Source organism: Macrobrachium rosenbergii, chromosome 59, assembly GCF_040412425.1.
Source record: "Macrobrachium rosenbergii isolate ZJJX-2024 chromosome 59, ASM4041242v1, whole genome shotgun sequence".
NCBI lineage: Eukaryota > Metazoa > Arthropoda > Malacostraca > Decapoda > Palaemonidae > Macrobrachium > Macrobrachium rosenbergii.
Window position 1 is genome coordinate 35982114 of NC_089799.1, and position 24605 is coordinate 36006718.

A 24605-nucleotide genomic window follows, 5' to 3' on the forward strand; every position below is an offset into this window, starting at 1 on the left:
TTGCGTTATTTGTAGAACTAAAGGGATATTGATAGTAAACATAAGTTTGCGAGTGTTTCTGCGACGATGCCTTATCATTGTGTTGTCCCAAATTGCAAGGGGAATTACGAGACAGGGCCCAAAGTCAACATATTTTCTTTCCCCAAGAACGAAGAACTCGCAGCAAAATGGATACGAGCCATAAAACGAGAAAGCTACACCCCAACGAAATATAGCAAAGTGAGTATAAAAATACACTTGACATTTACCTCATTACTATTGAAATTATAATATAGTGTTTGGAATATTGGTGTAGTGTTTTGCTATTAAAATCAATATGCGTAGGTTAGGAGGATCATGAACACAACTACATTTGCATTAATCACCATGATGTATTTATTTGTGATATTCGGACACTTCAATATTTGTTAATGGGCAATAGTTTTAATATACTGCAAATCTGTTTTCAGGTTTGCAGTTTACATTTTGTGCCAGAGGATATTATATGGGAAAAATCCTGTTATGACAAAAATACTGGCACAACTTCAACTACAAAACTGAAAATGCCACAACTTCGTGAAGGTGCCATTCCATCTCAGTTACCTAACTGCCCCTCGTATCTGTCCGGGCCATCGCATCGAAGAGAATCTCCAGATTCGAAGAGAGCAAGGAAGGAGCAATCAGCGATGCAGGCTGCAATAGCAGAGAGTGTTGCAACAGACATTCTGTATACAAATTCTAGGCTATTCAATTCTGTTGATGAACTTGTTGGGAAGCTACAGTTTTTAGATACTCAGTATTGGACTTTGATAAAAAATAATGAGGGACTTTCAATTTGTCGTGTTGCGCAATTCCCGTACCCAAAAATAATTCTATCCCTAATGATAAAGAATAACTGCGCAGTGCAAGCTTTCGTTCAAGACACTGAAGTAAATCGATTAGGGGACTTCAAGATTCCCGTAGAAGTTCATGATACTAATACACTTGAAAAGATATTGGATAACTTAAGTAGAGCGGATAGCTATAAAAGAAGTTCAAAAACTTGCAACACCATTAGTGTTATTCAGTTGGCGATTTCATTTTTATCCATTCTTTTATATGAACCATCATTCAAACATTCTACCGTACTGAAATTTGTTTGTGAACAACTGCATTTAATGACTCTTAATAAGATGGATTATTCATCTGAGTTAGTGATATTTTCCTCTGTCTTCTATAATTGTTCTCCCCAGGGATACAGGCTCTTTAGAGATAAGAAATTTCTTATATTACCTAGCTACTCCACTATAAAAAGGGTGTTTGTTTCAAAAAAATTCAGTCCGGCCACGGAACAAGATGATACAAATTTCTTGATGTACATCAAAAATAAATATAAATCATTATTGCCCAGTGACAAAGTAGTGATCCTGATGGTTGATGAAATTCATCTTAAACCATATTTTGATTATAAAGGGGGAAATATTGTTGGCTCAGCCTTTGATAGCAGCGAGGCTGCAACAAGCGCATTTGTTTTTATGTTGAATAGCGTAAGGTCTAAATTCAAGGACGTTGTGCATATTATTCCTACTAAGTGTATGAAAGCCCAAACTTTGCATAATATATTGAAGAAAATAATCATTGGATTGGAAAAAATAGGCTTTACAGTATTCTGTGTTGTGACCGATAACAATGCCATTAATGGAAAAGCTATGTCATTTTTGCCCACCCACCAAAACTATCAATTGTGTATCATCATCCTAGTCAGAGTGGTAGGCCTCTCTTCTTTATGTATGATTCCGTGCATTTGTTGAAATGTATCAGAAATAACTGGGTAGCTCAAAAAGATACGAACCAAACAATGAAGTTTCCTCCCTTCTCCGTTGAACATAATACCATACAAACAAAACTTTATTATGCACCTTTTAGTACTTTGAAGAAACTTCAAAAAGTAGAGGATGGCTCACTTTTGAAACATTCATATAAGCTCTCGTTAAAAGCATTGTCTCCCTCAAGTTTTGAAAAACAAAATGTTAATTTAGTATTACAGATATTTAATGAATATGTGATTCAGGCATTGCTAACTGTGGGTAAAAATCACTGCTTACCTTATTTTGCACACGTCTCTGAATATATAAAGAATTTTTATACTTGCTGGACAATAATGAATGTAAAAAGTCCATTTAAAGGAAAAAGACTGAATCATGAATATGCCACTCCCATGACTAATAATAGCGACGACGCAAAGTTTCAGTATCTGAAAGATTTTTATGCTTGGCTGGAAATTTGGGATGAAACTAAAGAATTCGGTGGGACATTAACAAAAGAGACGTTCACAGCATTGAAACATACAACCAATGCGATGTTAGAGGTAACAAAGTACTGCCTGACTGAATTACATATGGAGTATGTGTTGACAGGGAAATTTCAAACTGACAATCTCGAATCTAGGTTTGGGCAATATCGACAGCTTGCAGGTGGCCACTACAATATTTCTGTACGGCAGGTGTTTGAATGTGAAAAGAAGCTGAGGATGATGTCTGTTCTTAAACAAAAATTACCATTCCATGACAGAGCAGTACATGTAGCCATTAATGACGAAATTAATTGGAATGATTTAGAAACCACTCATACTGTAAAAGGTACTCTGCGTGACATATCTTTGCAAGTAACACAGAATGATATTGACAATTGCAAGGGGGTATTTCCAATAATCACATATTTAGCAGGCTACTGTTGTTATTCTGTTTACAAAAAAGGGAAATGTAATTCTTGCAAAGAAATGATCACTGGAGCGCATGATGAGGAGATCTTTCCAGAAAATCACAGATATCTTTCGGGAATTAGTAGGGGCTCTTTATTATATCCTCATGATACGGCAGCAAATATTGTTATGTATTGTTATATAATAATCAATAAATTAACACAAATGCCTCAATTCAGAACTTGTAATGATCAGAGAAATTTTGCCTCAGCACTCATATATAATATTCTTGTGGACGATGAGGCTCTGTTTCCAAATGAATTTTGCGACTCAGGACACAGCACTGAACAGATAGAGAAAATGATGATATGGGCTTCTACAAATGTATTAATGAATAATTATTGTTGTCAGGAAAATAACTCGATTGTAGCAAGCAAAAACTTAACCAAAAAAAGAAAGTTGGAGACTGTTACGAAAAAATAAGATTGTTCCCAAAATACTTCCAGCATTTCAAATAATAATTTAGAGAGTAAATTATCATTATTTTTTAAATTTTTGTTTATTCCATATTTATAGCACCAATTTATGATTATGATTATGCTTTGTAAAGTCACTGCTTCTTTTTGTTAACTTACATGTATATAACTTATCTTAATGTACTATTTTTTTTTACTAGCATTATAATTCTATCATCCTTAAACTACTTCTTTTATTTATCATCCATAAATTAATTCTTTTATATATCAACCTCAAGTAATTTCTTTTATTTCCTATGAATGATTATCAATTATACCATAGCAAGTCAAGAGGGCTTCACAAATGTTTAAGAAAGTTCATCCGAATGCGGATTAAAGCACAACCATCGGACTACCTTCCCTGCTTCGCGCCCCCATCGAGCCGGCCTTCTCTCTCGGTGGCCATGGTTAAGCCCTGTCCACACTAGCGGGCACTGCCCGACGGGCAAACACCGTTCCCATAACCCGATGAGATTGTCTGGTAACACTGCTTCAGAAGCGAAAGAAAATATAAACAGCTGGAAGTGCCCGACGGGCATGCTCGCATGCCGCTAGTGTGGACAGGCCATTAAGCTGTCAGACAGCGAAGCTCAGAGGTAGGAAAACTGGGGTAATTTCCACTCCTACTTATCTTTTAGTGAGCTCCCATTTAGTTAATTCAAAAGAAATGCAACTCCTCAATATCTCCGTCTTTTACATTATTCTTCTTACTTCCAAGGGTTTTGAGTATTTAAAGCTATTTTTCTGAAACTAAACGCTCATAACATTTTGTTATCCTTCTCTTATCATCAATTTGAGTTTCAGGAACCAAAATCCGTTCAAGACTTGCCCTGTTCTTGTTTATACTGTAATTGATGGCTGGTCTCTGAAGCTGTGGGAAATTAACAATAATAGCCATGATATGCTACATAGATATTTTATAGATGCAATATTTCCGTTACGGGTATAACAGGTGATACTGAATTACCCGTCAGGAATAATTTAGGAATTTTCAATGGGAAGAGTGGAATGTAAAAAGCTCTTCTTTACAAGCATTTTGTGACTATCAGAATTATGAACATTCCTGAAAAGTAAATCTAAAAAATGAAATGGAGAACACAAGTAACTCATTCTGGCCCGATTTCCTGGTAATCAGAGATTCCAAAGCACAACAATTTAGGTTCATATAATGACTGCGTTTGCATACCTGATGGTAACATGAGCATGAAAAAAAGATCACATACTTAGAAATCGTAAGTAATGGGACGAAACTTGATAATCTCCTTGCAGTTGGGATTTTGGGATTTTACTTGGAATTCTATAATATTTTCTACCTGATTTTAATAATTCAACTCAAAACAACATCGCCAAAGTTTGCTATAATTTGCATGATCCATGAAGCTATGCATCTAAGCAAAAGAGCAATGAAATAGGTTTATTCCCAATATCGTTTTGAAATAAGCATGAAACGATGAGTAGATACGGCGATCTTGCTACTTATTTGCTGAGGATGTCAGGAGTAATAAAAGCCAAATAGTAAATACTGAGTCATGAAAAACCAGAGGAAGAATCAATAAATACCTGCAAATCTCCTCAAACTAAAGGAAATGCCAGTTATTTAAAGGTCACACATGTGATATGAAGGCAGACTCAAACGTGTAAATCCATCATTTGGGTTGCTCTATGTGGCCAACATGCGTACTTAGGTATTTACGTAAAGATGTAGTTTACATATCCTTATATTATACAGAAATGTTATGTTGCTTTACATGTCGACAATTCTTTTATCCTTCCATCGATATAATCAGTAGAAGGAAGACTAGGGATAATTTAGAAAACATACCAAACACTCACTACCTTACACTTCACTGAAGACTGAGTTTACGTCCAAGACCACTTGCATCACAGTCACTCTAAATCAACGATGTGCAAAGCATCAGTGGATCCTCATTTGAGAAGAAAATTCAATTCTGACAATAGGAAGTCCACCTGGCTACGCGCAAAGAAACTTCTGGTTTGACAACAAGATTCTGAATAAAAACATGAAACGCGAGTGCTTCGAGATATTATGTTTCCATTACTCTTAAACAAGAGAAAAGATAGCATCTGTTTGCTGATTCATCTGATCACAGAACGTCAAAGTGAAATTGCCAAAGAAGAAGACAGTCAACAGAAAATACTTTCCGTCCCAAATAAATGAAAGCATTAAAAATTTATATTTTCAAAAGGTTAAGAATTCTGATAAACTAGAAGCCAGCCTGACGTGAGTAGACCATATATTTTGCAGTTTCGTAAGTTCTTGTAAAAAAAAATTAATAATCTGATGTAAAATAAGAGATTAAAATGTTTCATGAAGAACAGATCGAGACCAAATGCTGAAATAAGATGATTTTCGTTCTGTTCTTTAAAAAAGTTTGTGTTCTCGCATCAAACAATGCATTGATTGTGGAGAGACTAGCAAATTTAAAGAGCTTCGGTAATTGCTAACCAAAAATTTCCTACACTTCAGGCTATGGCAAAATACTTTCCTTGGCATCACCGTAAAGCGGATGGATTCCTTATAGGCAAAGTATAACAACTGATCTCTCAAGATATATGCATGTACTAGATTAACCCTGTCCTGCCCAGACGGGTCGACCAAATGTTTACGCTCAGGTCCTGGTCACTCACTCCTAGGTGAACAGTTGAAGATTTAGACGCATTGGAAGTTTCCATAAAATGCTTTCTAATTTTAGCCGTGCAATTTTTATTATCACTAAAGTGGTACCATTGGAAAGCTGATAGTTCATTCTAAAGTATATCAAAAGTTCTCAGAAATAAGATAACACCTACCACCGTTTTAGATGTGATGAAATAGGACCAAAAATAATTTTTAGCATTTCTTATTCTCTTCCTCTGTCTTCAAAGGTCAAAAAATATATTTTCTGGTTAACCAAATGTAATAAATTTTACGTAAGTAGATAGAACATTCCTTACTTATAGTCATGGTAAATATTTCAGTCGAAATAAATTAATATTTTATGAACGACAAGGCAATTAACAGAAGCGACCTTGAGCAGTTATCATCACTTCCTCATCTTGTATTGAACTGAAATAAAAACCCGCAAATTCGTATCACCACCTTTTGTATAATGCGAGTGAGTTATGAATCACAGCAATTTGCTGTTTCCCAAGCCGAAGCTATTATTGGTTCATTGTTTATGTCCGATTTGCTGCAACGGTGGTTTGCACGTGGGGTAACTATCATTGTTTCAGTAACAACTGATGTTACTTATCACAGCCCAGTTAGAAAAGACAAATTGCTGTTTATCACAGATACGGCAGCAAACAAAAGGTGGAGAACAGGAAGTCATGCAATTTCTGTGTAGTTCAGTTCAGTACAACCAAGTGAAGGGCAAAATATTAAAAATTTCTTACAAGAGAATACAGGACATAAAAAAGTTCGTAGAGAGAATTTACAGAAGGACCTTTTAGTATATAAACATACTGCAGATTACAACGGTAGCAGAATGTGTCATATACAGTATATTTGTGTGTGTATGGGTATGATGGGAATGTGACTGGGGAGGGATTTGGGGTTATTATTTATATTTACAATGCCTAGTTACTTAGGGGGTGGTTAATTATGTACATTATATTTACATAATGCAATTCCATTGTAAAACTACTTTATTACATTGTTTTACATTGTTTCTTGTTCTTATGGGTCTAATAAATGTATTGATTTCTTCTGAAGTATTTGGTTCGGGATTTTTATGGAGTGACCTTGACCTTGTGTTCTTCCCCTCGGGCAGTTGGTGGGGAGGCCTTGCTCTAACTCCTTCCATCTGGACGTTCAGCGTCGGCTTGGTTGTTATATATACAGCCTTTGCTATTATTAGATACCGACATGTGTTGCTTTTGCATTTTATTCTGGTGTTGTCTGTCAGTTCTTGCAGTGCTGGTTTCTTGTCGTGTCTGTTTGTCTGACTTCTTCATATTTTCTCACTTCTACATTCAGTCTTTTTTCAACATTCTGGATAAGGAAAACCGATCTGGGTGTGGTCATAATCCACATTGCTATTCATCTCCTTGGGCATAGATCCACCAGCTGTTGGCTTTCACCTCCCCAGGGTATAAACCTCACTGGTATTTCTTCCTCGGCTTTTGTCGAGTATGTTCATTCAGAAGGCTATAGTGGTATGCAATAGTAAAATGTTAAAGAATTTATGGTGATTACGAAATCCATAGCTGTATATACATATGCAAATGTATTAATAACATGAGCTTTCGCATGTTTCCAAACTTATTTCTTCATATATAAACGAAAATTAAAATAGTCAAGATTAATTAAGTAGAAGCGAAAAGTCAATCTTAAACGAACATTCAGTAGTTATAAGGTGATTCAGAAGTTGATTTCCTATGGATAGTTGCCTAACAAGTATAAACTTTGTGACTATCAATTCCATATCCTCAACGATCTCCGGTCAATATAGTTTATATCGTCGTGATTATCTTGTTCAGTAGTTAGGGGAAGTCCTACTCGGTCAGCATCGGCGCCTAAAGCATGACTTTTTTTTCTTTGACTTTTTTACCTGTGACTTTCTTACCTGAATTCGTCAACAACTCGTTACCATATTTCTACGGACTCTCCATAACCCATAAGAAAGGCATTTTCTGAATCCCTGTTTTGTGAAATTAAATCTCGTTCATTTTTACTCTACCAGAAACTTCGGTTTGATGACACATTTCCTAGGTAGTTTATAAAACACGCAGAGGACTCTATTCAGAAATTCCAGAAATTAAATATTACAGTGAACGACATAACGCTCATAAGCCAGGACGCAGAATCATTATTCACAAAGGTTCCTGTAAACGACATCCTGAATTTCATAAGGAAAAAATAAACTCCTTACGAAGACCTATTTCCTCTGGGCAGTGAAAAAACGTTAAATTAATCTAGCCAATGTCTGCATGCACTTTAATGACTCAGTCCCAAAGTGGTTTTGGTGTGACACGTTGGTGACATTTTCACGTTCTGGAATAATAGTTGAGAAGATTTTGGTATCTATTGGCAGCAAAATAAATTCACTTCTAGCATTAAGTTCAAAACTGAATGAGAAAAGGACAGGAACTAGCCTTCTTAGATATATCAATAAGGAATCATTCAAGTACAGTTTCAACGTCTGTAGGAGACCAGCGTTCTCTATTTCCTGCATTCATTTCCTATCATGACATTGCAATTTCAATGAAGACTGAGGTATCAGTGTAATTTTTTTCTCGGAGGACCGGGAACCTGTTCTGACGGTTACATAAACAAAGGAGTCGATTTCATCTGTAAACAACTCAACCAGCTGCCTCACTATGACGGCGGAAAAGCCATCAACCAAGCCAGTAAGACAGATCTCTCTTCAAACCAATGGGCATAACAAAATAAGGGATATACCAACATAAGAAAACTCCCCTGCGTAGACGCATTAAGAACATGTCGATAGGGACACCGAACCTGACTACCCTTCCGCTTTCATATCGAAGAATCGTAGAGAATGCTCTTATTAATGTCCATCAAAATAAAAGAGAATTATGCCTATACAGCAGAGTCGATGTCAAATTATACCTTTCTTGAGAACTGGTGACGAAACATTATTAATCATAATTCCTCTTGGATGTAAGTTATTCCTTAATATATATATATATATAGGCGCAGTGAACTGGATATTAAAGTATATTGGTGGCTTAATATCTATCTATCTATCTATCTATCTATCTATCTATCTATATATATATATATATATATATATATATATATATATATAGTGTATAATCCTGATAATAGTTTTCATAGCTCCGCCTAATACTATCGAAATAGGATTCGAATATCAGGCGACGATCGATCATTATGATCTGGTTTCAGTAAATTCATTGACCACTGTTCGAATTAGCCGCTAATTATATCACTTACGACTGATATAATGATTTATTTAATGCCATTTTGTCCTCCTACCTTCTCAATTTCCCCTAATTTTGGGATATATTTATCACTGCAAGCCTTGAATCCATATGGCAAATCGCTGAAGGTGGCCTTTTACCGTAGCAGATTAAGAACCTACGCACCGTTATTATTAGTAATAATTTTAATTATAAAAATTACCTTGCATTCATCGGTGCGAGTTGATAATCTCACCGTTGAATCACCTTAACAAAAGTGTTCTATACTAATTTTGTCTATGATCATGTCATTGTGACGCCATGTTGCATTAACTAATAACATAATGATAAAAATATCCTTTGTTTCAGCTCCGGGCCATATACGATGAACGATAAGATGAACACAATACAGTATACTAAATTGAGTACGCTAGTAAAACGTATACATTCACGAACTCTTATGCGCAAGCACTGCTGAAAACAACAGCAACAACAATAATAATAATAATTCCAGATAAAGACCAAACACCGATACAGAATTCATGTAGTTTGCTAAAAAGGAAGAGTAAATGGCCAATCTGCATAATAATAATAATAATAATAATAATAATAATTTTTTTTTCAGATGGGCTAATACTACTGATACATAATTGGAATAATTTTTTCACTAAAAGGAAAGTGCCTGGCAACTCTCTCAATAATAATAATAATAATAATAATAATAATAATAATAATAATAATAATAATAATTTCTATCGAATTTCTGATCATCGCCTTAAACTACTTCGGTGGCGAAAGGGCGATCAAGTGACGTCCCACAAACAGGCAGTTGCAGGGGTCGTTGGCTGTTATCCTCAAGAACAGCTTGTTTCAATGTTGTTGAGTCTCCAGCTTGGTAAGACAGGTTTCGTTGATACTAAACTCGACTTTCTCGTTCACTTGCGTTTGAGATCTCGGCCGTACTCTACTGGCAGATCGTTAGTTTCATGTTTTTGGGTTTAGTGTACAGTTCTCCACAAGGATGATTCCCTCTCTGACGGGCCCTTGTACGTTTTCAAAGTAAGTTGCTTCTTATTTTTATAGTTGTGGTATGTGTTTTTTCGTCAGTATCGTAGCTCCTGCAAAACAGGGGAGTAGTCTTTTAAAATTCATTTGTGTGATCTTCACTTTGGGCGGTATTTTGTTGTATAATCTTATGCGCAGTGTACAAATGCTCTCTAGCCTGACTTACAATTTGTTCTAGGTTCAAATCGCCCATTTGCTTTACTTGCATGTCTTCTGTTTACAATATTAGTTTGAGGTCTGGAGAAGCTTGAGCAGTTTCTCAGATACGTCGTATTGTGAATAGACTTTGCGAGGTTTTATGCGTGAAGGCGTGCTTCAAGGTTTGTTGGTTTGGCGAGTGGATACTAGTTGCTAGTTTTGCGTTTTATATTTATCTTAAATATTTAGATTGTGGTACTTGAGTTATAACATACAAATGTGTGAGTTTTCCGTTTGCGGGTTTTGTATCTTTAAATATTTGTATTTTCGATTCTTTGTTGTAAATAACTGCAATAGCTGTTCAAAATGGTTAAGTATTGTTGTAGACTGCCTTTCAACATGGTTTTTAAGACTTGTTTCGAAGCTTCTTATTTATTACTACGCTGAACTCTATTGCTTTGAGTGGTATTTCTATGCACTTTGAACCATACTAGCAATCTTAAGCATTGCTACGGATATTTTCATTTCGACTTTAGACTGCAATAGAGCAAGTCTTACGATGCAATAGGGTTTAAAGTTTCTTGAGGCTTAGAGGCATAACTCGACTAAGATAGCCTTCCTAATATGGGGCATATTAAGTTGATTTAAACTTAAGTAGGCTTAAGTGGCAATAAACTGGTAATAACGCTTATCAAAACTTATAATTACTTGCTTGCTGCTCCTTGTCTTAGTATTTTAAAACTTATTAGATGGCCCAGCTTATTGTAACAAATAGTCAGCCTTTGGCTCTTTCCACTTGCAAGAACATTTTGGGGTTTTAATATTTTCTTTTATTTCAGGTCAGGGTGTCGTTAAATAAGCGTGCCACAATGAGTAGATTGAATTATCTTAATGTACCGATGGCTTACGACTAAACAGGATTAATGGGTAAGTATTTGTTTTTTTTCAGCCGAGTGACTTGAGCAACCACCAACCATTTTTTAGCTTGTTTTTCAGAATCAAAACTCCGTTTTCATTTTAAGTTTAGGCTTTGTTTTAATGAGTTTGGTTTTTCTTTTTCAGATTCAAAACCTTAGTTTTGAGAATCTTGAAAATTTTACTTTTCTTTAAAATTGCAAAATTTAAAATTTTACTTTTCCAGCTTTGAACATTTCAAGAAATTTTAGGATTTGTTTCAGCTTCAGAACTTCTTGTTTTTAAAGTGTTTATTTTTTATTAGTCATATTTTAGCATCAAGAGTTAGTTTGTGTGTGGAAGTTTGTTAGTTTAATGTGTGTGGAAGGTAATTTTTGAAAGTTTGTGGCGTAAATCTAGGTTATTTTTTAAGTTAGTGGTTTTAAACTTTTTATATTTAAATTTTTTGCCTTGTGGTTTGATCTTGTAATTTCAGCTAGCTTTGTTTTTTTTTTTAGAATTGTAAAGTTTAGTTAATTCTCTAATTTTGGAATTTTAAGTTTTTGAACACTGACAATTTTTAAAGCTCTTGAGTAATTATTTCGGCTGCAAAAGTTTTGCGTCGACATTAAGTAAGTTTTGCGTCGACATTAAGTAAGTTTTGCGTCGACATTAAGTAAGTTTTTGCGTTTTGTAAGTTTTGCGTCGACTTTAAGTAAGTTTTGCGTCGACATTAAGTTTTGCGTCGACATTAAGTAAGTTTTGCGTCGGCATTAAGTAAGTTTTGCGTCGGCATTAAGTAAGTTTTGCGTCGGCATTAAGTAAGTTTTGCGTCGGCATTAAGTAAGTTTTGCGTCGGCATTAAGTAAGTTTTGCGTCGACATTAAGTAAGTTTTGCGTCGACATTAAGTAAGTTTTGCGTCGACATTAAGTAAGTTTTGCGTCGACATTAAGTAAGTTTTGCGTCGACATTAAGTAAGTTTTGCGTCGACATTAAGTTTTTCTTTGCCCACTTCCCTAGTCCACCTTTGCCGGGGTGGCCGTGCCACCTGCCAGGCAAAGGTGGACTTGCATGTTGTGCATGGTGACTTTGTCACCATGCACAACAGGAAGTTCAAAAACAACCATGGTGACTTTGTCACCATGCACAATAGGGACTTCAAACCAACCAACTTCTTACTTAGGTTAGAACTGTGAGGTTGATAGTTTTTGTGTAGCTAGGACTTGATGGGAACTTGGATATGGAACTGGAAATAGGATAGGCTAGAATAGGGTGAAGAACGTGCTGATTTTATATACTGTAGATGGGGGGGGGTTAGAATAAAGGTAATAAAAGCTCTGGTCTATCTCTTAAGGATGCTGGGAATAGACTGGGGTAAAAAACCTAGTCAGACCTAGGGAGACACTTGACAGTGCAAGTTGTTATTAATGGGTATTACATTACTTGAGCCCTTTGTTTGGCCATGAGATGTAAGTTTGAATGTATTAGTGGAGCTGAGAATAGGGTAGGGTAACTGACATGCTTTTATAACTTCCCACTAGTAAATAGGAACTAGACAAGTAATAGATGGATCTTAACGATTTTCTAAGAGGCTTAGGTCTTCAGATGTTAAAGAATTTTTTTAAAATGTTGTGGGCTTTTCAGGTATTTTAATAGGCTGGTTAATAGTGGCAATTATAATTAAGTTTTTGCAATCTTGTTAACCTTGTTCCGTCAATGCGCTCAACACCCCCACCCTTCACGTTAGGAAATACAGTTCAGATTGCATTGCATGTTTTAAGTTGACCCCTACCTTCATCCACCTTTCCTCCAGTGCCGAAGCTTGCTTCGGGAGCCCCTTTCTTATTCTGAATTCCCCAACATAATTTTTCGCCCCATTGGGTTGTGCAGTTTCAATTCCCTTAAGACTGTATACTAAAGGACGAAAGTTGCCCGACAGTAGTGTTTGCATTGCATGGCACCTTCCATAGTTATGTAGCACTAAAGTTAGATGCAGTTGTTTCAGTGTAAGATTGGTGCCCTACTAAATATATCTTAAAGGATGGCACTCTATCCGGTTGTCGTTTTGGGAGTTTGTTCCTTCAATGGTAGTAATATATGGTATAGTTAATGTGAAAGTTGATGGCAGTTTGAAGTAATAATACTAATACATGGGATTGTTAATGGGGAAGTTTACTCATACGATATAGTATTAATTATAACCTTAAAATAGCTGCTAGGTAACTTGACTGGCTATTTCTACCTTAAGAGGGTAGGTTTGTCATGTAAACTTATTGTATTCTAAAATCAAACTACTTTTCTTATGCACAGGCTCTTGGTGTAGCTGCAGTAGACCATAACATCGACACTAAACTAAAGGAAAGCGACTGAATATCCAGTGAGGATTCGAAGCGCTCTAAATTCGGTTACACTGACAACTACAACTCCACTTGTAAGCGCTGTGCATACCCTGTGAGGGTTCGAAGTGCTCTAAATTCGGTTACACAGACAGCTGGAACTTAGTAGATGCTGTGCTCTACCTACTATTCAATTTTGTAATCTGACTACCTTGGATATGTAATAGTATTTACATGTATGAAGACCAGCTTAATATATCTGTAAACCTTTGTCCATTTTTTAAAACCCAAAATGTCATGTGATGGGGTAGACTTTGTAATACTCCCTGAAAGACAAAGAATGCCGTATGAAATTTTGGAATGGTAGTTACTGATTGGTTGGTTAACAGAAGTAAGATGGGGAAATTGATATGAGAAATGAAGTAAATGAGAAATGAAGTATATGAAATAATGGTTTTTAATTCCTGAGTTGATTCTAGTATATCAACCACGAAACATACCTCGAATTTTGGTGTTTACTTGCAATAGCCTATGCAGACTTAAACTTCTATTCAGCAAAGTGGTTTTGTATTTTGACCCCTCTGATGACAGGAGTAATTAAGATCATTCCTTACGATTTGGAGATCGCATTCGGCTGAGAACACTTGTAAAGGTGACTTGAGTGATAAAAGTTCAAAGTGAAAATTCACTTTGACATGAGATAACGCCAAGAAAATATTTTAAAGATCTTCCAGGGTCGAATAGTCCAAATTGCCATGTAAGGTTTATAATTAGTTTGTAAAGTTAAACAGGCAGCAAATTTTCAATAGTGATAAGTGTAATTTGTCCAGGGAGTGGTTATTGCTTATGCCTGTAAATAGCTTAAGTTACTGACTGTCGATGGTTACTACAACACAGGCTTTAGCATTGGACTTTTATGTATCGGATAAGTGAGGCGATAGAAATGCAGGATTATTGCATAATGCATCTTTTAATTAGTTGGTGGCCTTCTCTGGCTCTTAAGTTTTTGAATGTTAAAATTGCCTTGAGGATTTCGTGAAGATGGGGTTGTGCTTAGTTTTGAAAATGTCTTGGTAATACTTGTCTTGGTAATACTTAAGTTTTAGAATTGAGTAAATTGGGTTTGCTTTAGAACTGAGTGCTAGGACAAAAACTTATAAAAATCGGTCTTCCTTTTATCCTGGCTACGATCCGCAAACTTCGGATAGGTAAGGTTAGTCACCTAATTCTGGCTTTACGTCTGGTTTTTGTTTGTGCACCGCCACGAAACATTCTTCAATATTGTCTACAAAAAGAAAAGCCAGAAAATATCAAAGCACCTTTTTCGTAGGTGTGTTTGAGATATTTCCTTCCATAGCCGAGTAATGAATAACTAATACTGATGACTACTGCCAATTATTAACCACGTAACTACCGTGTTATCCGCCAACCGATTACAGCGTTACCACGTGAAAACATGTCCCAAAATACTTCCTCTCTTTCCTTACTGATTTGCCCAAATGATTAGTTCCAATTTGCAGGATTTTGATATTGTCTCCCAAACTATATAATGAATAGTCTCCCAAATGATATATTGACTAATGCCCAAATTCGCCCAAATGAACTGCGCCCGAAAAAAAGGTCACCATTAAATAATGGTGGACGGTAATAAAATCACAGGAGTAAAGTCACAGAAAGAAGTCGTGATTATACAGCGTAAAACTTCGCACAATGGTCTGGAAATAAATTATACTGCTGTACTTTGACTCAAAACAATGAAAAGCTGGAAATTTTTTAATATACTGCGGCCTGCAATCCATTCCGCCCACAGGCCCACGAGAATGCACGCGCCCACAACCCCACACACACATACACATACAATGGTTAATAATCTGTGCTGAACATATCGAAATGAACTATAATTATCGATAGCCACGTAGTGTAGAGGACTGAGGACTACGAGGAAAATGACAGCAGGTGTCCAGGAAATAGTGACCTAGATTAGGAATGGGGAACTCCTCCCTTGTGGTCAAAAACAACCTTTATAATGCCACCTGGAATTTGGGTGTGCCGATCCGCAAGACCTTTAGTTTACAGGTGAAAAGGTGCACCGGTTGTAAATGTACCTGGACCACAATATAATCCCTCTGTACGATGTTGCTGACATATGTTGAAGAAATTCAATTTATGGTTGATGGTTCGCTCAGTAATTTTGTATTTTACTGCATTTTTGTTTTACACTGAACAACATTACTATATATATGAGCCTTCACAAAGGATTTATTTCTGTTAAATTAGAGAGAATTCATTAGCAGTTTACTAACTGACATCATTATGACTCGGGGAGACGTTTTCAATTTCTACATGTTGATTGAACGCAGCTAGCTTATCGTACAATGAATGACTTTTTTTTTTTTTTTTTTTTTTTTTACAAATATGGATTGCAGTGAAAATTTTTTTCTCAGTCAGAAAATGAGATATCGGATCTGAGGGAAGAGCACTAATTACTTAATTAAATTTTGGGGATGTAGGGCGACTTGGCGACAGCGTTACAAACACGTGAGTGGAAACAAAGCCAGCAACTAGCGAGAAGCGACTTTCACTTGGGAAACGCGCGCGAAATGAGCTAGTCTTGCCAGAGAGAAGCCGAACTTTTGGCGTAGTTTTGAATATTATTTTCGGGGGTAGATTATGGATTGATTGTGGGGGCGGGAGAAAGGATTTCTTTAATTTATAGAGCTCAGGTAGAGAAAACAGGCTATGGATTGGATAAATTTTGGGGACGCTATATCGGTTATTACAAAGTTATGGATGGTTTTGGGGTGGGCTTCTGTGAGAAGCCCTCAACACCTAGTACGAGAGAGAGGGATGGCTTCTCCCAGAAGTCCCGAGACCGGAAAGGGTTAAATCATTTTTTTTTGTACATTTCATGGTAGCCAAACAATTTAATGTTGAAAATAATTTTTAGTGGAATCCAGAACCTGATAACATGTTGAAAACGACAATTACCATTCATAACTTTGGAGTTTCAAGGTCTTCTTGTTGCAAAATATGTACGGTATATACCATATGAAAAATGAATGAGTTTTAGAATTTTATGGAGTCTTCTTTCGTGTGTGTGTGTGTGTTTTGTTTATGGCAGTAGCCGTAGTGAGTGATAAACATTTTTAACCGTCACACAAAGGAAATTACTTGAGACAGACAAACAGAGAGGCTCTGTGATCAAGGATGAATAACAAAAGCGGTTGTCGTGGAATATAAAAGTAATGGATTCAATACACTAGTAATCGTTCTAACTCTGACTAAAAAGTCTCAGAAAATCATTGTTTTTGGAAAAACATCACTGTTAAGGAGTACTGGTAGTAAGTACGAAAACCGTGCGTTCTCTGAAGACGGAGTGCTTGGCGGTAGATTAGATGCGTAGGAAGTGTAGTCACAGTCGGGCAAGGAGCTTGCAAATGTGTGTTGTGAATGAGCTTTCCATAGGAGTTTAACAACTACCGGCTGTTTATGCACCCTGGCTCTTTACTATTTTATGTGGTGGGGGCGTACTAAAGTTTTTGTGATGTGGTTTCATTATCATTCTTTTCACAGTATTCATTGAAATGAAATAACACAGTTATTGGTGTTTTTTTTTTTTTTACCTCGCCTCTTTACATAGCCATGAAAGATGCAATTCCCAATCGATTCTGAGTCTCTCAATAATGATATTAGGAAAATATATAAGACACTGCAATTTATGTGAGTAAATCTGACATATTTTGCCGTCTTGCTACGTCTCAGTTTTAAGCAAGTTTTCTGGTGATTTTAAGGTGTCACGAAAACACCTAAGGACTCTAGTTCTCTCTAATGGTCTGGATCATTAGAGAATAATGATTACGTCTTAAGCCAGTGAACAACTAACTCGATCAAGCGGAAAATTAATTGTTGCAAGGGCGACATATCACATCGAAAATTTAAAGATGTAATGGTCCATTTTCCTGTTGTAATTTGCACACGATCAACCCGGGGTTGTGCAAGGTTCCCACTGAGAGTCCAGACACTGAGCAAAGTGCTGTCCAATTACCTGCTGTTGCCATAAAAATAAAAGTACCAAGAAAGACAGATATGCTGGTAAAGAAGTAGTTCTTCCCAGATCTGGTCATTTCATCAGAGAGGTGTATTCTGCGAGCGTCTGTACGTGTGTGTGTGTGTGTGTGTGTGTGTGTGTGTGTGTGTGTGTGTGTGTGTGTGTGTGTGTGTGTGTGTGTGTGTGTAGCTGTAGTAAATTATACAAATTAGATTGTGAGGGTACCTAATACATACATATATAGTGCATCTATTTCGTTTTTCACATTGCTCTTTAAAACGTGGAGAAATACCATAGGGATAAAATTCTGCCTATTTATCAAATTTTCTATTACTCTGTATGCTACGTTGATGGACAAGTTCCATTACAAGTGGTACCTGGCATAAGGTAAGCAGCGTCAGGGCAACCTCTCTGTTACTAATGCAAAATTATTTTTTTCCCAAAAGATGACTCTTAAAAGATTTTGATACAGATCCATGTCCTCCTCTGCATATCATTGCGAGGCCATATGATTTAGGGCATTTGACCAGTAGCTTGGTAGTGATGTAAATATTTTTTAGACAGACTGACAAATAATTAGTTGCTTAAAAAATGAACTAATGAACTGAAGTTGTAAATCCAGGTATACTTTCCCAGAAACTTTATTTGCATTTTAAGAGAAAATCCAAAAGAGATATTTTTAAGTCAAGTCTTAAAATAATGTAAGAGAACATTTATATAGATATTACCCAGATTTTTATCAAGTGGGAATAAGACCAGACTGATTATCTGAGAAGCCAAAATTTAGAATTTCAAAAGAATAGATATCAGAAGAGGACTGACTTTTGCGAACAGAGGGGAAAATGCAGTTGTTAAATATAACTGTAAATAACACAAACTGAGAAAACAGAACAAATATAAGAGTTTCATAAAAGATGACCTAATTGGAAATACTGATTCCCTGTAGGATCTTAGTGAGATATCTTGGAACTTTCCATCTACAGTAGACTATCCTGTCTCATAACTTGACAGGGTTCCAGAGGCTCCGATACTCATCAACTGCTATTGCCATCGAGGAAAGATTTTTTTGTTACAGAAACCACTCTCGAACGTATAAAACAATAAATCTATTACACAGCATCCTTGAATTATGTTCAGCAATTACTCCCTGCTATACATCACAGAATAAAATCTGTAGAGTTCTGAGCACGGGTCAAAAGGCCTACTTTTTCTTTAACATAAAGAATAGCTCCAAGTCTTTTAATGAGTTTAAAGCGACGACAGGACGCAAGTTTTTTTTTATTCCTTGTTGATTTTCAAAATGTACTGTAGCCTTGGATGAAGTTTATGTTAAACAGTGACTTGCGCTACACTTTAGAATGTATATTTTTATAGAAACATTGTAGTAGAGATGTTTCTGTCGTTGGATGCCGGCACACAGGTGCGGCTGGGGAAAACAGTTTGCCGAAGAGTATATTATCAAGCAACATACAAATACCCTTCTTTTGTTATTTAAAACTTAACTACAGACTATGGAAGGGAAAACCATAAGGGCTTGGTTGATTTGCTACATCAGCTCTCTCAGTGAATTAGAGCAATGGGCCAAGAAAGAGGGAGCTGCCTTTTACCACCTAAGTAGAGGTTACACTCATCTAAAAAACTTGGAATTGCAGGTCATCTCTTCTGGATGCTTTTGTGTGGTTAGAGGATCATTGCAACTCTAACTTTAAATTTGTAGAAATATTCTAATGATCTATACTACCCAACTTTCTTATAGTTAATCATTATATCAGATCATCTGAGTTTCATAAACTCGGTCCATCTTCATTCATGGAATTTTTAAGTAGGTCAGCTGACAGCCTGCTCATTTTCCAGATGCAAAACAAAGCGTCAGTCCATAGCTTAGAGAATCATTAAGTAGGAATCAAAAATCAGCATTTAAGCAATTTACGCATTTTTTCACTTTATTGTGATCAAGCTAGCAAACGACAAGAATGAATACCAAGAAAATTTCGATAAATATTTTCTGTTGGTAATTTTTGACAAACGAATAGCCCACAGAATGACTGATGCATGTTTCTTAATATATCCACTCTCAGTAAAGGTACAATGGAGATAAGAAATGATTGACAGTATATATCGTAAAATATCCCAAGGCTTGAAACACATGCAACTTGAAGACAGTATATGTCGTAAATTATCCCAAGGCTTGAAACACATGCAACTTGAAACCAGTTGCATGTGTCGCTAGGATAATTCCAAAATAAAAAAAGGCAGTCTAAAAAACACTAGACCCAGAAATTCTACATTGAGCTAAAATCCGGGTTATAATTTAACTCCCAAACTATAAAGCAATTGTTAATCGAAAGACACAATCCTGGGGACTTAAGACGCATCCACTCTGAGTACCAGTTATTAATTTTTCCTTTGACTAATTACTTGGAGAGGAATTGTTTTTCTTTCGAAATTCAGTGGAAAGCTGTCCATTGATGCATCAACCCATTTAATAGATGAAAGTGATTTCCATGCTTCTTGATTCTATGGTTTTGATGACTGGATGAATTTATGGATTTAATGGTTTGTATGAATACTCTAAGGAAGACTTTTCATTCCAAGTGCTTTATATTTGTTTGTGTATCTTTTCCCACAGTGAATTTAGCCTAATATAAACTAACCAATTAACAAGTAATTTTATTTAAAAAGAATGAGTTTTCCATTTCACAGGACATACACTCACATGAAATAAAGTTAACCTGGTATTCACAAAAAAAAAAGTTAGATAAAAAAAAGCTAAGTGAAATACAAAAAAAAGATAAAACGTAAATGATAACATAGATATGAAAATGTATAAGAAACAAACAAAATAGAAGCGGGGCGTTGGGCCAAATATATGTAAATGAAACCCATGGCCTCTTAATCGCAGTTTGGAGGAACACTGCAATCAAAAGACCCATTATTAATGATACAATGACTCCATTAATATCCTTATACCGAAGGGTTGAGACCTCTGGCTTCAACCCTAGAACTGCTGGGAAAGGATATGGACAATGCTTCAACAATATTCAATTAAATTCCATCGCAGGCTGCAACTCCTACGAGAATGGTTTCCATTTCAGCTGCTTCTATAAAAGTTTAGAACTGTATATGGCCTCAGTTTTATGAACATAAAATTCTTTAAATAACCCTTTTATACTAAAAGTTAATGTGTGTTTGTGTTTATTAGTGTGTACAGTATATATATATATATATATATATATATATATATATATATATATATATATATATATATATATATATATATATATATATATATATATATATATATATATATATATATATATTATACTAGCTGACCAACCCGGCGCTGCCCGGAAAGACCCTGAATGACATTCGATAAAATCTCTCTCTCTCTCTCTCTCTCTCTCTCTCTCTCTCTCTCTCTCTCTCTCTCTCTCTCTCTCTCGATCACTATTACTGAATTCAACAACCTCAGGCCGTGTATTCACGATCAAGTTTACCTGTTACTTTTTCTGTCAGTTCATCAAAGCTGCCGTTAAAACTTACATGTAGACAACAGTTTCTGGGTGGAGACAGTCCACTCTCCGGAACAGATGAACTGATGGTATTACCTAAATAATTTCCGACCAACTGACAGGTAATTGCACGTGTGGACAGGTTAGCATCAATTTCGTGACAAGTTTGCCACTGTATTTCATCTGGGCAGTATCTCCGACTCTCTGATCAGAATATGAATAAATTGCGTATAGACGTTACTCATTTCACTGTTAGACCCTTCAATGCTATTTGTAGGCCGTTATTAGTCCAAATCATACAATAAAAACTTTAAACAATATTTCCATGTGATACAGACAATTTGGTATAGGCCTATGCCAATGATGCCCTTCTATGATAAGTGTTACTGTAATGAAAATAAACTTCATTTTCCAATTCATGAAAAGCTGAACCAACCCCTGTTCTAATTTAAACTCGTTCTTTAATATTGTATGAGAATAGACGTCTTTTTTTTTTAATAAGAAATATTTAGTCTATACTCTGTTATGCCTTTTTGCTTCTTTCCTATTATCAAGTGAATAGCTGCTGCAACAGTTAGCCTTCCACCCCCTCATCATGTTAAGGAAAAAAAAGTGACAAAACACTTCGATACAGTTAACTTCAACTCGAGATATGTATTCTTTGTATTGGTTTCAGGGACGTTTTTAACATAACACAATAAATTATAACTCATTATCTTTACAATGACATCAAATTCCTCAGCGTAGAATTAAGTATAAAGTTACACGGATCGTTAGGAAAAAATTACCGCTCAGCATGTCCGTACGGCATCTTTAGAGTTGGGCAATTCGTACCTTCGGTAATAACGCAATCATGGATCAAACAAAATCCCTTCTCGGAGAAATGTTAGGTAATTGGTTATTTATTGTTTTGAATAAATACGTGTTGATAAAAGATAGAAATGAATATATATCATTCTAATATATAACCATAAACAATAATTTTATTTTCAAAACAATGGGAATACTATTCCTTACCGCGTATGCCTACATCAACCAAAGGTACGAAATTGACTTGCTGTGTAAGCTGTGAGCACTTCGATTTTCCTCGAAGCGCAGTAGTTGCCATTTCTTAATTTAACCCCTATTTGCACTATATACATTCACCCTCCACACACGTAAATTCTGCAGATGCCTTTCGGAAGATTTCCAAATGCAATGATCTACATTCCTGTATTCACACGATAATTAATTCCAACTGTCAACTACTCGAGTGTCCAATGTGATATTTCAATTATTCCAGACCTCATTTAAACCGGCTTTATAACGAAATACGTCATTATAACGCAATACATCACTGTAACGTCACGAAACAGGAGCTATAGCGAATTCCAAAGGTAAAAAGAACAAACTAACGAATTAATGAGGAAATTCGCATTTGTCAGGCTACCATAGGTCTCAGAGTTTGCAGTGGGAGGAGTTTAATGACGTCACCAACAGAAAAGCTGGAGCTTTCCACCCAAGCTACAGGCGACTCCCATAATGTTACTGAAGAAAAGGTGGACTAAAGACGAAAATTTCATTTGTTCTGTCCGTGTTCGTATGTCTGTCGCTGAGGTAGGGGTTTGATTTTGAGTTATAAACCTTTCTGGGGTGACATGGAGGCCGTGTGCAAAATTTTGCCAGGGTCTGCCAAGTGGTTCAGATTTCTTTAGTGGACAAACAAATATACAAATATTCACTTTATACAAATATATATATATATATATATATATATATATATATATATATATATATATATATATAACAGAATTAATCTGTTACTTTACACTAGGAGAAAATTCTTATTAATATACTAGTAAAGATGTAAAAACAATAATTGAATAAATAAAAAAAAACATTAGGAATGGATAGTCACAATAAACATGTAACCTTAGATACTACATCTCGACCTGCTTATAAACAGCAACACTTTTCACTGAGCAAGGAATGAAAAAATCTTGGAGTATTTTGAGGCCTGAATCAATGGTCTTAGCAAGGAACAGGGGCGTGTACAGATACGTAATATGATTTCCACTGACGATAATGCAAATATCTGCAGCCATAGTTCGCTAGCACATTGACGGTTAATCAACAGAATTCAAAGCGAAACTTTTGCTATTTGCATATTGAGAAGAGAGAGAGAGAGAGAGAGAGAGAGAGAGAGAGAGAGAGAGAGAGAGAGAGTGAATAAAGAACTGCGTGATAGTTCATACTTGTTTTCTATAACGGCAACCTAAGACCAAACAATCATTCGGAAACCCACCTACTTTATCAGTACACATTTTCCTCCAATTTCTGATCTATCCAAAGGCTTCCCAGCCGTTCGTCCGTGAAAGGGTCAACATCATTTCATAAACCTCGAACAGAATACATTTGAGTTTCAACATCATTTCATAAACCTCGAACAGAATACATTTGAGTTTCAAAAATACTTCTTTCTTTCTGAGATGCAGATATTCAGCCTATATTGCATGAAGATAGCCACGAGCAAAGTCTTGCCGAAGAACGGAATGTATTCTTTAAGGGTTCAGATATATTCATCGTTCACTTTGCTCTCCTGCCTCTTGGAAATATGATGTTTTCTCTGGGAAGAATAAGAGAAGCGAAGGAAACGATAGTAGTGGGTAAAGAAAATTAAAAACATTTTTACCCGGGGTTCTGAGTAGATTACTTTAGTTGGCATTTTAAAAACAAGTACTTATCATTTACTACCTAAATTGAAAAGACACACAGTTATTGGCTTATAAATTCCATTTTATTGATATCTTACTTTTATTTTTTTAATGAAATGAGAACCAACAGACACATAGCACTGACAGACGGCTATTGAAGTGAGAGGAACTATATACCAGATATCAATAAAAGAAAACAAAATTGCGTCAATACCAAAAGTTATTGATAAGTTTTGTCGAGTTATTAGAGCCACTTTTTTATTAAAAATTATTTTATCGCTTGAAAAAGTGTTAGGTGTAATTACGATTTTATGTCTTTTGAGTTTTTAACCATAGACTGCGATGATCTCTTGAGTAAAGCCAGAGAAATTATGGAAAACAGTGGCATTAGAGTACAACTGAAATCTATCATTTGATGTCAGTTTCAAAGTTGAAACGATTTGGATTCATTGTACTTGATACCAAATCAATGAACTTCTTTAGATTTGGGTTGATCAAATGATTTTTTCCAAAAATTATTGGAAATTCAGAGGGTAAATAACGAATGCATTATGTAATGCAGATAGAATAAACATTCTTTCTAAGGTTCAAACTTTAGCAAAATTTCTTATTTAAACTGAACGGACCCTAATAACATCCATTACATTAATCATTTCTTTTAAGGAACAGAAAAAAAACTGGAATATGCCAAAATCGTTTTCCTTTGTTCTCACCTTCAACAAACCGTGGCAAAGAAATAAATTCATGAGACAATGAGAAGAGTTGGAAAGTCGGCCAATCACGCTCACTAAGTTGGGAAACGGCAAAACACGTGGAGTCACAAAAAGCTCACAAGATGGACTTCGTAGAAATGAAGTC

General features: G+C 35.7%; 1 protein-coding gene and 1 long non-coding RNA gene across 2 annotated transcripts in view; both read left to right on the top strand.

Moving 5' to 3' along the window:
* Nucleotides 1–3359, top strand: part of LOC136837338 (uncharacterized) — a 3530-nt gene extending 171 nt beyond the window's left edge. The window contains exons 1-2 of the mRNA XM_067102086.1: nucleotides 1–219; nucleotides 450–3359. The exon at nucleotides 1–219 is cut by the window's left edge and continues 171 nt beyond it. Coding sequence (XP_066958187.1) covers nucleotides 67–219; nucleotides 450–1769 — 1473 coding nt within the window. The 5' untranslated portion in view covers nucleotides 1–66 and the 3' untranslated portion in view covers nucleotides 1770–3359. The remainder of the gene's footprint in view (nucleotides 220–449) is intronic.
* Nucleotides 3360–9973: 6614 nt separating this feature from the next.
* On the top strand, nucleotides 9974–13765 carry LOC136837341 (uncharacterized). The gene is made up of 3 exons (XR_010852655.1): nucleotides 9974–10119; nucleotides 11103–11190; nucleotides 13469–13765. It is a non-coding gene; the product is annotated as an uncharacterized lncRNA (long non-coding RNA).
* Nucleotides 13766–24605: the final 10840 nt, after the last annotated feature.